This window comes from Ambystoma mexicanum, chromosome 2q, assembly GCF_040938575.1.
Source record: "Ambystoma mexicanum isolate Mex_15411 chromosome 2q, UKY_AmexF1_1, whole genome shotgun sequence".
NCBI classification, from domain to species: Eukaryota; Metazoa; Chordata; class Amphibia; order Caudata; family Ambystomatidae; genus Ambystoma; species Ambystoma mexicanum.
Genome location: NC_090924.1, coordinates 884,913,019 through 884,929,294, shown reverse-complemented (window position 1 = coordinate 884,929,294; position 16,276 = coordinate 884,913,019). Strand labels below are relative to the sequence as shown.

The window sequence follows — 16,276 nt, the reverse complement described above, 5'->3', positions numbered from 1 at the left end:
TCACCACTGTATACTAATCCTTCACAATGCAGATTTAATGTATGCATATATGCCAGATTATGGCACAAAAATGTCTTCCTGTTTAATAAATTTATAATGTTTTATTCATCCACGGTGATTCTTTGTTCTGAGTTAGCAGTTATCTAGCTCCTTTTGCAAGGCTATAGCGACCTCCTGTCACGCTATTGGCTTGGGAAGCCTTTGACTCTACCCCCACGTATCTGTATACTTCTCAACCCTCTCGAGTCAGGCCCCCTAAAAAAGAGGGTTCGCCCATTTTCTTTTCTCTTCTCTCTCACACATAAGGAACCGGCCCTTGCAATTCCCCCAGGGAGGTCTGCCCGTTTTTTAGGTCCTTCTTCTTGTTTTAACTCAGTAACAGAATTGTCTATGTCAGAATGTCTAGTCCGTTCACTTTCGTTCCGTAGGGTACTCTTTAGTATTCCCACACCCCTTCCTCTTCTTAGTATTAATTGGATCAATTTCCTAGGAGTTAACAGAGCTTTTCCTCCTCTTTGTATTATAAAGGGAGACTCTACTTGGGTAGTCCTTGCTCTTCCTCGTCCCAGTACTTCCTACATTGGAGGTATTAGAGAAACATATAGGAACAGTAGCAATTGTACTGGTGTGGGTTGGTGAGGAAGGTGGACTATGGTACGGTGGGTTTTGGGGATACCATGTTTTTCCCAGGTCATCAATAATCCCAAAGTGGGCTTCTCTCCCCATATGATCCACCTGCTGAGTACCATCCCAAGGGGACTCTCGGCTCGTGGCCTCACCTCCCCGGCCGCATGGGAAGGGCCCCCCCCCTCAGAGAGAAGTGATGACATGCAGCGATCCATCACAGTGGGCAAATGTGAACAATTACAGAACTGTATTCTCAGATAAATTCAGATATATGCAGGGAACATTACACACAGTTGGTCTGTGCATACAACACACATAAACCAATCCCATACTCCCAAAAATGATGTTTTTAAATTTATATATCTGGATGAAAAATACATTTGCACTATCTAGCTGTGCCAAGATTTTCACAAACATGCCAGCATGCCCTTTGTCATTCAGAAGATGCACATCCAGACATTTGTTATTTTCTTTGCATTTTGCAGCCCTTAGTCCTGGAATTGAAAACATATCTACAAGTCCTAGAATGAAAATAAAACAAGCATTGTCAAAACCATTAGGGCTGCGTTTGTAAAAACACTCTACTACTATACAGAATTGGGTTAAAGGTATCACTGGAATAAAAGTGTTAAACTTTTGAACTGCCCCCCAAATTCCACATTTGCACTATGTTTTTATAAAATGACCAACACAATGGCAGAGCTTTCATCACGAAGCACTTGTAATGCATCACTAATCAGCTGAGCAACTAAAGCACAATTCTAAATATTCCTGCTACAGCTTTGGTAGAGAGCTAATTGTAGACCTTACAAAATTGTAAGCAATTGACAGGGCATGATTGCAAAATATAAACTACCTACTTCGGTTGAAAACTTCCTTAAAATCGAGGGATATATTACTCCAACCAATGTGAAACATAGAAGGTCCTTATTAAAAATAAATGCTTAATTTACTCAGAGGGGGGCATTTGATCCGGTCTGTGATTTGCTACATTCGTATTATGCAAAATAAAGGCAGAACACTCAAATTATGGAACCAAACGAGGATATTTGGGCAAATGTTCAGTACAAACGTGTAAAGCAGGCTTCATGTGTTCCCACCGAGAGGACAAGTGAGGCCGTGCTCCTGGACTCGTCACTTAATCAAATTAACTCACAGACGAGAGCTGTGATTGCGAAACTGATTGAACCAGAAGCAATACCACTGAATATGCTAAACTCACAGCTCAGTAGCTGTATAAACTCATCAGTCAGTGGTGACCTATCCGATTCGTCCCTGATGGAACGCCCTTTTCCCAAAACAAGGAGGCAAAGAATTTCTAAGCAAAGGAAAGTGAAGAAGCGGAACTCTAAGGCCAAGAACATTGAGGGCAATGACGCTGGCCTAAAAGTAGACCTACAAGCTGGTATAATATCTTCACTTGCGATTTCCATGGCCCCCTTTATGAAGCTTTATGAAAATCTGAATGACTCATTGAAGGATTTAACAACCCTGATGGCCCTATTACTAATACTAAAGTTGCTCATTTGGACTTAATATGCAACCAATCCTCTTGTAACATCAAGGAAGGGTCAAAAGGTTTAGATTTTAATTTAAAGCTTTAAGTGACCAAAAGGGAAACGACTCCTTGGATAAAAAGCTCTTGGCCGAGGTTGCCCGAGAAGCCCTAGCTCTATTTAAATATGAAGGATTAACTCAAACAGGACCTCATTGCGTTATTAATTCAAACAGTAATAACACACGACAAAGAAGCACAACATTACCTTTAACGGTGTGCTCTGAGATAAAGCAAATGACCGCTGGAGCTAGTAGCGATATAACTTCAACTATAACAGAGAAGAGATCTTTGGAGTCAGAGGGCTGAGAGTCAGTTGCTCTGACACAGGTGATAGACCTCACTGATGGCAAAGACCTGGCTCAAATTAGGCAACCTGATTCGAATCCAGTTGATGCTGTGTTAAGTACACGAGGACAAGAACCAAACATTATACCTGAGGGTGAAAAAATTGTCAATGGGCCTCATTACGACCCAGGCGGTAAGTTACCGCCTGGGCCGTGACTTTACCACCATGGCGTAAACTACGTTTACGCCATGGTGGTTGGCGGACTTAACACCCCATTCTGAGGTTGGCGGGGGCGGTAAGTCCCCAATCCCCATTTACCCTTCCCCATTCCCATTTTTGCCCCATACGGCATAATGGGAGTGGGGAAGGCGTTAATTACGCCACTGTAAATTACGGTGGCGTAATTAACTCCATGGTCACTTAGCGCCATGGATTTTAACACCTGCTAAAAGCAGGTGTTAAAACCTCCATGGCGCTAAGGGACCTCGTACTCAGGCGGTAAGGGTCGGCGCTGTTTACGCTGCCGTTAACCCCTTACCGCCTGAGTCGTAATGAGGCCCAATATCTCCTTTAACACTGCCTTTGAACAGGCAAGGGCCTGTAAGAGGAAGTTAGGTTTTGTCAATCAAAGGCCAACAACTTCCAATACAGTACTGCAAAGCAGTAAAGAAGAAGTTATACTAATTGCCAGCAAGGGCACAGTGAAGCCAAATGTATTCTCGATTTTTGGAGGTACTCCTGTAAACTGCAAGACCCTGGGTGAACCTAAAACTAAACCCGCAAAGATGATAAAAAAATCAAAGAACCTAATGAGAAAAAGAACTAACAAAAATACGGGAGTAAGAACATTTTTGAGAAATGTAAATTTCGTTCAAATAGTGACGAAAGATTTAACTGAAAGCAAATTGAAAGAAAACATCCATACATCAGAACAGACTAAGGAAGTGGTCTCTTTTCATTCGGAGGAAGAGGTGGTTAAATCAATGGATGAGATTCCTAAAGAGCTCCTGAATATGTCAACGTATGATGACACAGAGGAAGTGGAGGTCACAAAAGGACCTGATAAAAGCCACTATAAAATGATAGTAGACACACAAAAGAACTTACCTAATGTTCGCCCATCAGAAATAGAGACGGAAATCTCTACAGGCTTAGGGCCGAGGGTCCAAAATTTGGAGCAGGCCGCCTCTCCACAGATGGTGTCTTCAAAGAGGTTAAGAACATGTCACCTTGTTAATGAACATGCAAACCCAGAAGTAGACCATAATATTCTGAGAAGTCCACCGTTTGTAACCGTATATGAAAAAAGGACTAACTTATGTAATAGATTAAAAGATGCACAAACAAGAGAAAGAGAGAACTCCCAAACCACCACGAAATGCAAAGAGAATCTAAATAGCGAAGATAATCGAAGATCTGGGGTAGGTGGGGACAGAACCTCTACACGAAAAACAAAGGATTCTTCAACTACCGCTCACTTGGCCCCACAGGTGGTCTCCCATGGGAGACACAGAGGTAAGGCCAAAAGAGAGAATGAAACGGAACAAGGTTTCAAGGTGATGATCGAGAGGATCGACTCGAAGGACAGGTTGATTTTAAATCGTGCTAACATCACTAGACTATTTGATTTGATTCCCAGCTTACGTGCTATCACATCTAAAGACCTAAAAATTGTTGAATTTCCGAATGAGGAATGAAATGACAAAGTAATTCTCCATGTTGGTTCTTCATTGATAGCAAACACAATCATCGAGGCAAATGTTGCGCTATTCTCACTAGGATTTCAAGTCTACTCAGTGGACTCCTTTAGTCCGAAACATGATGTATGGATTCCACGAGACGATGGAGAAGCATTAAGCTGCTTGTACCAAAGAACTGTGTTGCGCTCTTTGAACAAAAAAGAGCACTCACAAACCAAAATGAGTAAAGGAAAGCTGAAGGTTGGAGACCAGTGGCCGAATCTACCATGCGAAGGCCACAGAATAGAGGAGCTAAATTCTAACTCTAAGATGATGAAGGACACAAGTGTATTGGAAGCACCCAAAACAGAGATATGATATGATATGGTATTTGTAACGCGCCTATACACAAGTGTTTCAAGGCGCGACGAGGCAGGGAGGGAGGGAAACAAGGGGAAGACAGACAAACGATCCTACTAGGCCAGGTGTCATTCAGATCGGGCAAGTGCAGAGGTAAGGGGAAAAGGGGAAAGTGCAGGTGGAGGAGTTGGGGGGAAAGTGCAGTACACGGTAAGTAGCCTAATAAAATAATAAATAATAAATAAAAGGGCCAGCTGGTGGCAAGTGCGAGGTAAGTGCAGAGCAAGTGCTAGGAAGGGGGCTGTAGGGATACAGTGACAGTCCCACAGTGCAGGGGGAGCCAGGGAGGAAGTGCAAGTGGAGAGTGGCTGGGCCCTGGACCGAGGTCGCTGAGAGTGGCCAAGATGCAGGTTTAGTGCAGAATTTCAGTGGGGAGTTAGGCAGGTTTAGCAGGGGAGAGGGAGAGAGAAGGCAGAAGCGAAGAGGAAGGTTTTGAGGTGCTTCCGGAACCGGAGATGGTTCTCCTCAAGTTTCAGGGAGGCAGGAAGGCTGTTCCAGAGGGAGGCCCCTGCTGCGGAGAGAGATCTACCTCCAGCTCGTTGCTTCGAGAAGCGGCTGACCATGAGGGAGTTGGAGACGGATGAGCGAAGGGCTCGTGAAGGAAGATATTTAGGAAGAGAGAGTTGAAGGTATTTAGGCCCCAGGCCCCAGAAGGCCTTGTGGACAATGCAGAGGGTTTTGAACTTAATCCTCGCAGCCACTGGGAGCCAGTGAAGAGATTTCAGTCCTGGAGAGATACGGTCCCTGGGCTTGAGGCCAAGGACAAGTCTCGCAGTTCTGTTCTGGATAAGTTGCAGAGGGCGGAGAGTGGAGGCAGGCAGATTAGGATAGAGGCTGTTACAGTAATCCAGCCTTGAGAGAACCAGGGCTCGGGAGACAGTGAGCTTCTGGGGGAAGGAGAGGAAGGGAAGAATACCTCTGAGGAGGTGCAGCTGGTAGTGTGACTTCTTAGAGACGTCAGATATATGAGGAGAGAAGGAGAGTGTGGAGTCGAAGATGACCCCAAGGTTTTTAGCCTTGCAGGTAGGGGCAGGAAGGGGGCCAAGGGAGGCCGGTCCGGAGAGCTGCAGGGAAGGAGGGAGTGGGTGTGCCGATGAGTAGAATCTCAGTCTTACTGGCGTTAAGGCAGAGGTCATTGGCGGCACACCATTCCTGGATAGCAGACAGACAGTCGGAGATGAGGGAAGAAGAGGAGGAGGCCGAGGGTAGCCTGAAAATGAGCTGGGTATCGTCCGCATAGCACTGGAAGTGGGGGCAGAGAGCGGCGATGCGGTGGGCAAGGAGTGCCAGATACTGGTTGAAAAGCCAGGGAGAGAGGTTGGATCCCTGGGGGACACCACAGGTGGAGAAAAAGATGTCGGAGAGGAAGGAGCCCATTTGGACCTGGGAGGGTCGACCGGAAAGGAAAGAGGTCAGCCATGCCAGAGCCTGACCAGTGATACCCAGGTTATCACGGAGACGGTTGAGCAGGATGGAATGGTTGACAGTGTCAAAGGCAGAGGAGAGATCGAGCAGAATGAGAACACAGGGAGTGTTGGAATCGAGGTTCAGGAGCAGGTCCTCACGGATGTTCAGGAGAGCAGTTTCCGTGCTTCTGGCCGCTCTGAAGCCGGATTGATGGTCATGAAGGTTACCAACATATTCAGCATGGAGGTTAAGCTGGGAGATGGCCAGTTTCTCCAGGAGCTTGCCCAGGAAGGGAGTAATGGAGATTGGGCGATAGTTGGCCGGGCAGGAGGGGTCGGAAGAGGGTTTCTTGAGGAGGGGGTGCACAAGGGAGTGCTTGAGGAGGGATGGGAAGACTCCAGAGGCGAATGAGTGGTTGCAAAAGTCAGCCAGGGCAGGAGCCAGGGAGTCGATGTGGTCCTTGATGGTTTTGGAGGAACAGGGGTGAACCTGTTTAGACGAGGCTTTCATAGATCGGACTTGTCTGGAAACCTCATCAGCAGAAAAAGGTGGAAAAGCAGAGAAGGAGGGCGGAGGGGCGGCTGCAAGAGAGCAAGAGGAAGAGCCGGGAAGAGAGGGAGGGAGGTGAGAGGAGGAGAGCGAGGACAGGATGTCCTGAGTTTTTGAGATGAAGTGCGAGGCCAGTGCAGTGAAAAGGGCCTGGGAGGGGACAGGAGAGGTAGAGACTGCAGCAGGGTTGGCCAGCTCCTTGCAGATTTTAAAGAGTTCGGCCGAGTTGTTAGATGCCTCAGAGATGCGGGCTTGGATAAGGGCTCTCTTCTTGGTGAGAACGGAGAGCCGGTATTGCCTTTGGAGCAGGCGGCAGGCCAGTTTGTCAGAGGATGAACATGAAGCACGCCATTTCCTCTCTGCCACCCTGCACTTGCGTTTTAGGGTGACGAGATCCGAGTCATACCAGGAGTTACATTTGGCTTTGGGCTTCAGGCGGATTCTCATGACGGGGGCAAGGATATCGAGAGTATCAGATATAGAGGAATAGAGCATGGAGAGGGCTGTGTCAGGGTGGGAGTCAGCCGAGGGGGGAGAAGGGGGCGAAAAGGTAGCAGCGAAAGCCTCAACTGACACGCGCTTCATGGGTCGGATGACCGAGAAGGTGGGAGGCAGTGAAGAGGGTGGCTTTGCCTGTGGGTTAGGGAGGGAGAGGTAGGAGGATAGGAGAAAGTGATCGCTCCAGGAGAGAGGAGTGGAGAGAGGGAGGGAGAGGGGAAGGTCAGAAGAGATCAGAGCATTAGAATTACCATCAGTGGAAACCAAGAGCATCAAATGCCTGTAGCCGAAATGCATAACTGTATTAGTACAGGAAAGGAGAATGATGATTGGGGTTGGCTTGCCGCCGAAGAGTCAAGTTACAAGAGTGTTTGGTGGCCTCCTGGAACATGCGAGGTTTTACACATCTCTTCAATACAAACTGGCTGGAGGGTCTGACGGTTGCATGTTTGCAGGAGACATGGCTAACTGAAATGCCATTAGTGAACAATTTCGAAGTAGCCATGAAACCAGCAATAAAAATGGTGAAATGGCGACCAATGGCAGGGTTGCTAACCTGGGTAAATAGGGCCTCGAGCTTTAGGATTGCAAAGTCCCACAACCATTCTCCGTTTATTCAGGAAACCACTATCTTAAAACGGAATCTGGGTTGTGAGCCCGACGATGAAATAAGACTTTTAAATGTTTACTGGAACCATCATAAAGTAGGTCAACATGAATTTATGGAGAAAATCGCTGAAATTCTGGATACCGTTCTTGAAAGGAAGGTAGGGGCAAACATCTTGATATGTGGGGACCTGAACGTGGATCTCTTTAAACTGATAACCAAAGACAAAAAGGCGGTCGCCAACGACTGGCTTGAAGAGATGGAAATTAGACAACTGCAAATGCTGAACGGAAATACAATTGGGGATAAGCCACCTGCCCCGACATGGCAGCGGGCCGATTCTGCATCAATAATCGATTATGTCTTTGTATCAACTGATTTGCATGCCAGAATAAAATCTTTTGAGATCAAGATTCAAACAAACAGTGATCATAACATGTTAATAACAAAACTCCTTACTGCTTCAAAGGATGATTCCCCGAAATGGCAACACACTATCTCAGCAGTAGCAAACAGGGTAAAACTGCATCTTGAGGAACAAGAGGTCTCTCAGATATCAACAGCTTATTGTCAGGACAGTACTGAACTGGAATATGACCAGCTTTTGTTCCAATTCAAGATCAAGAACACTGAATTGAAAAAAACAAATTTGGCTCGAAAAAATTGGTTCGATCCCGAAATTCAGAAACAGAAACGGAAGATGCGACTGGCAATTAGTAATGCACGACAATTAGATTCGACTATTAGAAAGCTGCAAATCAAAATGGCTAAGCAGTCTTACAAGAACTGGCTGAAGGCCCATGCTCACATGATATTGCAAAATGATGCCGAGACAATGTTATCCATCCTTAAGAACAAAAACATAAGAGAGTTTTGGAGGATCACAAATAATATGCAGGCCCTGCAAAAGTCATAGCAAACGTGTTCGGTGACGGAAACAGCTTGGACGTCCACTTTGAGGTACTTTACAGGGGGACCACATCGGTGGGTGACGAGACAAAGCTAATATTCCCACCTAGAAGTCTTACATATTGCAAAGATGAGATTGTGGATATAATAACCAGGGCCAATAACTCAAGAGCTCCCGGCCCGTACGGCCTAGCGAATTACACCATAAAACAACACCCTGAGATTTGGGCTGAGATATGCGTGGTTTTATTCGAAAGAATAAATAACTTAGGCACCTCTCCCAAATCATGGAAAACAGCAATCATTGTGCCTATTTTTAAAAAAGGGGATAGGTCAAATCCGAAAAACTATTGACCAGTGGCCTTGTTAGATGTCCTGGGCAAAATCTATGCTACCACCCTGCAACAAAAACTGGTCCAATGGGCATCAGAATCGGGTCATGTTGATGCTAGACAGGCAGGTTTTGTCAAACAAGTGGGCTGCTCTTTGAATTTACTTTTATTGAACCTGGCAAAGATGGAGGCCATAAAAACTAACACAGCTGTCTACTTAGCGTTTATAGATTTTTCTAGTGCTTTTGACACTGTCGACCGTGTCCTCCTGTGGGCAAAACTGCGGCAGTGGGGCCGCCCTGAAGGCCTTGTATCTGCAATCCAAGAACTACATATAGAAACATCGATTAAGATTCGTTTGGACCAAGCTGGAAGGTTGTCAACGGCAGTAGCTACAGGCAACCGTGTAAAGCAAGGTTGCCGGCTTGCTGCAGCCATTTTCAGCTTGTTCATATCCGACATTGGCATCTCGATGGATGCAGTAAGTTCTTTACCGCCGAAAATAAATGGATCACACATAAGTTGGTTGCTTTATGCAGATGATCTCGTTGTGATGGACTTAATGCCAATCGGTCTACAAAGAAAACTAGACGCCGTCCAGTGTTATGTAAACAAGAACCGGCTGTTGATTAACTCAAATAAAAGTGAAATCTTAATATTCAAAAATCTGAAAGGAGGTTCTTTGAAAACAGCTAAAAAGTTCAGATGGACATTGGGTGGAATTCCACTTAGAAATTTGCAAAAGGTGAAATATTTGGGAATGATACTAAGTTCTTGTATCAATGATGGTCCTTGGATTGCTGACACTAAGAGGAAATGTGTTCAACTATCCAGTCAAGCCGTCACCATGAAAAAGAAATTCGGGAAGTTCTCTCTTGAACCATTAAGATTGTTTTATCAACAGAAGGTCGTTCCAGTATTGATCTATGGGGCCGAAAATGCGCTGGGCTGTACACACGAACTATGGTCCTCATTAGAGAATCAATTCTGGACGAAAGTCTTGGGACTCCCAAGAGGAACGAATACGGCTTGCATCAGATAAAAACTTTCCCTTATTTCACTCCAGGCCAGAATTATTTGGAATCTGTTATCCTTATTTCGCAAGACCAGAGTACAAGAAAATATTCTGCAGTTTGAAATTCTCCATAGCGCATCGGAAAATGGTCAGAATCTAGTGGCCATGTGGATGCGGAGATGCGAAAGCTTATTAACTGAATTTGACATTAAGATCCTCACTCTACATGAAAATCCTAACGCTGTAAAAACAAAAATATGGCGTATAGATTGGGAGCGAAAATTTGCACAAAGAGCCGCAGCAAAATTGATGATAGACGTTCCAGCTGAGGCTCGTGCATTTAACCAGGCACAACGATATATCACTCTTTTTCCAGATCATGAGGCATGTAGACTTTTCATGTTATTTCGCATGAATGTATTCAAAACTAAAGAGCGACTACAGAAGTGGAGAGGTAACAATAACATGAACATTATGTGTAGATTTTGCATAAGTAAACCGGAAACACTGAAGCATCTGGTTCTTTTTTGCACCAAACTCCGTAATGAAAGAACTTTACACCTGGGCCCTTGGAGCGACAATCATCCCTCCTTGGATGCGGATGATTGGTGGGGTTACATGTTCAATGGAACCGACTTCAAACTGTTAATTCCTCTGACACTCTTTTTAAGAACAATTGAAGAGCGTCTAAGTCTGGTTGACATCGCATAAGAAATAAGAACCGGCTAATAAGGAGTATTGGGCAAACTGGACGATGGAGGAAGGAAGAGGAAGGGAGGAATATGTAAATGATATAAGATGACGCATGTTACATGTTGTCTTGTTAATGTGTTTGTAAAACATTTTAAAGGTTTGTATAAACCGTATAAAATAAAATAAAAAAAAGGCGTAAAAGCAGACGTAATTGCATCAAGACTTGTTTTTGAAACTTCTAGTGCAAATGGCAGGCAGCATTTAAAATGGATTACTGTGGAATCTGCCTGCTTTCAGTAGGTGCAAAACTCAGGGAAATCCAATGTATTTGCACAAGCATTAAAAGATCATGCTGCGGTAAATGCATGTGATATTTGCTGCCAGACTGTACAGTGCAGGTGGAATGGGTAATTTCTGTGCCCCAGCTCCACCACCAAAAATCATGAAAATGACCCATAGTGGTATGCAAGGTGTAAACCAAATGCACAGAGATGCTATGCATTGTTTCTACACCTCAGATACCACTCTGGAAAGTTAGGTAAAATAAATGCTCACTGGGCATTTTCTAAGAAAAGGTTGCTATTGACTGGAAACCTGTACTGTATTTGTGACATTGCTCAGTATAGTTTCTTTGCATCATTTCGTGACGGAACCTACTCAGGAGTTAGGGAACACGCTTGATCTTGTGTTGGCCAACAAATCGGAATTAGCCATGTTTCCTGCAGAACCTATACTTTGGTTCGACCGCTACCGTATGACTTTTTTCTATGAAATTCCCATGACTCCCTCAAAGAGTTCCCCCCCACCCCACAAAATCCTAGGACTGCAACTGGTGCTCGGCAGACCTTAAGGCAGTGGTTTCATTAGTGAGTGCAAAGTGCAGTCTATCCCATGAGGAAGACCTCTCTCTTCCGTCGCATTCAATGGATGAGGCGGCAGACAACGTGGCCCCCTTAGGAGGACCCAACTGCAGAGGAAACCATCTGAGCCATGGTTTTCTGACCAGCTTAAGATAGCCCGCCTTGAGCTCAGGCAGGCTGAGCGGAGGTGGCGCCGTACATACAGCCCTACTGAAAGAGCATGCAATAGGCAAAGTGCCACTGGCTAATATGCTGCTGTCCTTGCAGCAAAAAAAGCCTTTCTCAAACAGAAAATCGACAAAGTGCTTAGTAAGCCCAGGGAGCTAGTCTCTGTGGTCAGATCACTGTCCTCTTATGCCACTCATACTACAAATAGTATTCCGTCACAGGAGCTCTGTGACTCTCTGTCCCAGTTTTTTGTCACTCCCATCAATACTATTCATTCTAATATCTTGTTGGCCACTCAGGCTACTGTCCCAGTCAGTACAGCCACAGGCGTTGGCGAGGTTGTATGCCCTCCTAAGTGGTCACCCTTCCCTATGTTTTCAGAGAAGCTGATCAGTGCATCGATAAACCAACTGAAGTCGGCAGCCCCTTCAGATCCGGTGCCTTTGTCTGTTTGCAAGACATTTCTACTGGACATCTAGGTGGGATTACCCAGGCCATCGATGCTTCCTGCCAGTCAGGTTATATGCCTAGGGAATTGAAACAAGCTGCTGTCATCCCACTTCTAAAGAAGCCCTCTTTGGACCCTTGAATCCCCTCTAACCTTCGTCCTATTTCCTTGCTGCCTTTTTAATGAAACATTTAGAGGTTCTGATCCCTCCACTTCTCTCATCTTTTTTGGGACCTCAGGATTCTTTGACCTCTTCCAGTCAGCAGTCCGACTGGCTGAGGCACAGCGCGTGTCCTGGTGTGGGTACAGGATGCCCTAGCCAGGTTGGTCAACAGGGTTGGGGTGGGTGCCCTGATTCTGCTTGACTTATCAGCAGCATTTGATACTGTCGACCACCCAAACCTGTTGGCCCGCATGGCCCATGCCAGCATTTTCGGCCTGGTGTTGACATTGTACACTTCATTCCTGGCTGAGGGGGGCCAAGTTCTTTAACTAACTCTTCACTTCCTTATTCTCTTTCCACACGTTTTAACATCTATATTCAGCCACTTGTGCGTGTCATCCACTCCTTTGGCATCAGATGCTATTCTTATGCCAACTACACTCAGATCCTGATCCGGTTAGATCTTGAGCAGGCTGAGACATTGTCCCATCTTTTCCAGTGTCTTGCTATCGTGGGAGACTGGATGAACCACAACTGGCTGAAACTCAACAGACAATACGGAGGTTCTGGTGGTGGGTGCCCCCCACCCAATCCTTTACTCTGGGTGTCCTCCTTCTGGCCACCTTCACTTGGGTGTCTTCTCGTTCCAGTCACGACTGTAAAAGACCTTGGGTTTATGGTCTCCTCCACTCTCTCCATGGTCTCTGTGGTGTGTAAGGCAGGGCATTTCCATTTGAAGATCTTGCAGAAAGTACTCCCTCTCAAACCTCCCCAACTATGGTCCCCAGTCGTGACGGCCCTTGTTCTTAGTCACTTGGACTATTGTAACACGCTCTATCTTGCCCAGCTTAAATGCTTAGTCCGGCGACTTCTGCGTCTTCAAACTCTTGTGGCTCGAGTTGCCACTGGGTTCCTGAATGGAGTTCATATCACCCCAGTCCTACGGGCACTGCATTGACTACCTGTAGCCCAACATATTAAATTCAAATCGCTTTGCTTGGTCCACCCTGCTCTGCAGGGTCAAACGGCTGAATACCTCTGGGACAAATTTGTTTGTTACTTCCCAAATCGGGAGCTCGGTTCTAGATCTGCTGGCATGCTCTGTGTTTCTACTTTTTGATGCACTAGAGTGGGCGGCCGGGCCTTTTCTGTGGTGCCTGCGCAACTTTTGAACACCTTACCACCCCCACTTACAAATCTTTCTAACCATCTGCAATTTAGGCGATCCTTAATGACCCTTCTTTTTAGGTCATAGTGTATTGCTTGTCCTGTGATATTCCAGTACCAAGATACCTCTGGGTGATAGTGTGCTTTATAAGCATTGATAACATAACATAACATAACATTTTGCCATCCAGACATTCTGAGCGAGAATAGTCTTGCACTCTCTTTTGTCAAAGGCAAAATCGATTCACACTTAGGGGCTCATGTTTGGATTCCCCTTAAATTACATAGGGGACCTGCTCCTTTTGCATTTAGGTGCAAACTGGTCCCCTTCACATACTCCTCATCATTTGCATATCAGGGTTCTAAAGAGAGGTGTAAAGTGGGGGCATACTCACCTTAACGCCTCCCTTTTGTTTTTTGCAATGAAAAATGAGTAAACACTGCTGGCTATGTATGCCTAGCAGGCACCGTTTACAATGGATTCCTGTGCAATCTGCCTGCTTTATGCGTGCTTCCTTAGGACTCCAGAGCATATACACCAGCATGAACATGGCATGCTCGAGTTAATGCTGTCGCATTTGCATGGCCAGAGGATGGGGTAGGCAGAATCATGAATTATGATCCATGCCCCCTTACCAACATAGAAATGAATGAAAATATGATGTGGGGTGAAATGCAAGCGTAAAAGGTTTACGCTTGCATTTTGCAAATGCATTTCACTCTTCGCCATATTGGACATGAGCCCCATAACGTCTCTCTGAGTGCTACCACAAACATATGCGATCGCACAGTAGGAAACTAGCCTCGTTCATTAGCCAGGGATGCCACTAATTTAAATGTGCACTACGAACAAGCAGTGTCAGTCTGTTGAGTAATAGCATTCATTGTATGTATTCTTGCTCATGCACAAGGAAATGGAACCATGAAGTTGGGTCAACGCAAGACAATTCTCAGAGTGCCTGACCCTGACTGCAAACTAAGAATGTGTTGGTGGTCCATTGCAGTGAGATTGCAATTTCTTGTGTTAGTGTATTAACACCCCCTGATAAATTTGAGAGATTTCCTGTTAGAATGGAAAACTATGTAATACTTATTTTCAATCATGTTGGTGGTCAGGCCTCCTCTCCAAATAGAGAGTCTTACTTCGCTGGATTGATTATTGGTTCAAGATCAGGAAAAGCTGTGTACAGATTCTACCTGCAAAACACTGAGACCATAATCTTCATGGTTGGGGTGCGAGTGTCATGTGACTGTTGGCTAAATGCCTGAGAGTCCCGAGGAACAGGCATCACCAGCTGTAATGATGCAGCCTGTCTAGTTCAGAAGGAACAATGAATTTGCTACTGCATTACTCTGATGTCAGTGTCCAGGGAGGGCGCCTTAAGTCCCAGGTTCACTGCCACTTTATGAATGACATATAGACAACACATAAGTGTTAATAAAGAAAGCAGGATCCGATTCCCAAATAGGGTGATTTCTGATTAAACCCCATCTGTCAAATGCCTTGGAAGCAAATTGTATAACTTTTCCTCATTACTAACTTTATATTAAAACTTCACAGGTGTCACCTAGAATAGTGTGTGTCTGCCTTGCAGGTCAGACCAAACTAAGCCATATTGGAGCACATATTTTTGATTTTTTTTGAGTCAATGAGATTCCGTTTATTTTTTGCATGAAAATGTAATGCAACACTTGTTAGTATATTATACCCATTTGTGTACCATTTCCCCAGATTGTAACCCGTGTGCATCTGTAGACCGTGGCTTGTTCACATCCATTATCTATTGGGCCAATTCTATGCAATGATGTGCTGTAGGCAATTCCTCTATCCGCTTTAAATGAAGCATGAACTTTACTAACATCCCTGTCATCTGTTTCCCTAGAAATCTCAAGATAAAAGTGAAGACTATTGTCTTCAGGTAAGGGAATCTTTGGATTTATGGAAAATACTTGTTTTCAAGAAAATGTGCCTTTACTGAAGAGACATTAAGACTAAATCTTCTTCCTGTAGCATTCCATTTCTTGTAAATATTTGGATCTACCATGTGTTTCTCAGGATAATGGAGAAGAGACCAGGCTTGACTTTGTTTTACCTTTTTTAATGTAGATGTATGGGAGTAACACAATTATGGAAAGCGTTAATTAAATGCAAGGTAATTAATGCCTGGGTTATGTTAAAAGCTCACCTTTACCCCCACCCCCGCTCAACCCCTCCACGCACACTTAAGAAGCACAACATGTCCACTGGGCAGATCAGCAGCGTAAACAATCACACATCACAGCGTGTGTGAGTCACAGATAAAATTCCTTTTTTGAATTCCTCCATCCATCCTCTAGTGTGTTCTTAGATCTAGATCTAGGCTGTTTCAGTTGGTAGGTACATAATATCTCCTTATTATTTCATTTTAATGGAATCAGAGAAACGAATGCAGATATTGGAGCCACTAAGAGAAATCTTTGTGTAAAGTAAACATTTTCAAATCTCTGGGGTCCTGAAGGTGGATTACGATTGGCTTTCCCAAACAGCAACTTATGGATACAACTGTATCATCAAACAGTTAAATGAATCAAAACTGAGAACTAACCATTTTGTCGTTTGAGTTTGAGGAAAGCAAGTAAAGAATGGAAAGGGAAGAGAGCAAAGAGGCAACTTTCATCTGCCCATGTTCCCAAAACAAAACTGACCCAGCAATTTGAAATAGAAGGAGCAAATGAAGACTCCTAGCGGTACGTTCGACGGATCTATGATGTTTCTCCGCATGCCCTTTTCACCACAGGATGATTTCCCGAGTCTGGCTTCTGCGCTGCTGGGAAACATCATTTCATTGAGTGTCCTCTCCCTGCCGTCCTCCAATGCACTGGACACCCTCAGACATTCCATTCTCACCCC

General features: G+C 44.9%; 1 protein-coding gene across 4 annotated transcripts in view; it reads left to right on the top strand.

Moving 5' to 3' along the window:
* The window catches only part of MYO3A (myosin IIIA), a 2,295,212-nt gene that overhangs the window by 885,200 nt on the left and 1,393,736 nt on the right, over window positions 1-16,276 (top strand). For 2 of the 4 annotated variants that reach the window (XM_069648152.1, XM_069648151.1), the window contains exon 15: window positions 15,270-15,305. The exons of the other annotated variants lie outside the window; for them this stretch is intronic. In XM_069648152.1, the coding sequence (XP_069504253.1) occupies window positions 15,270-15,305 (36 nt within the window). The remainder of the gene's footprint in view (window positions 1-15,269; window positions 15,306-16,276) is intronic. 4 annotated transcript variants of the gene reach the window in all.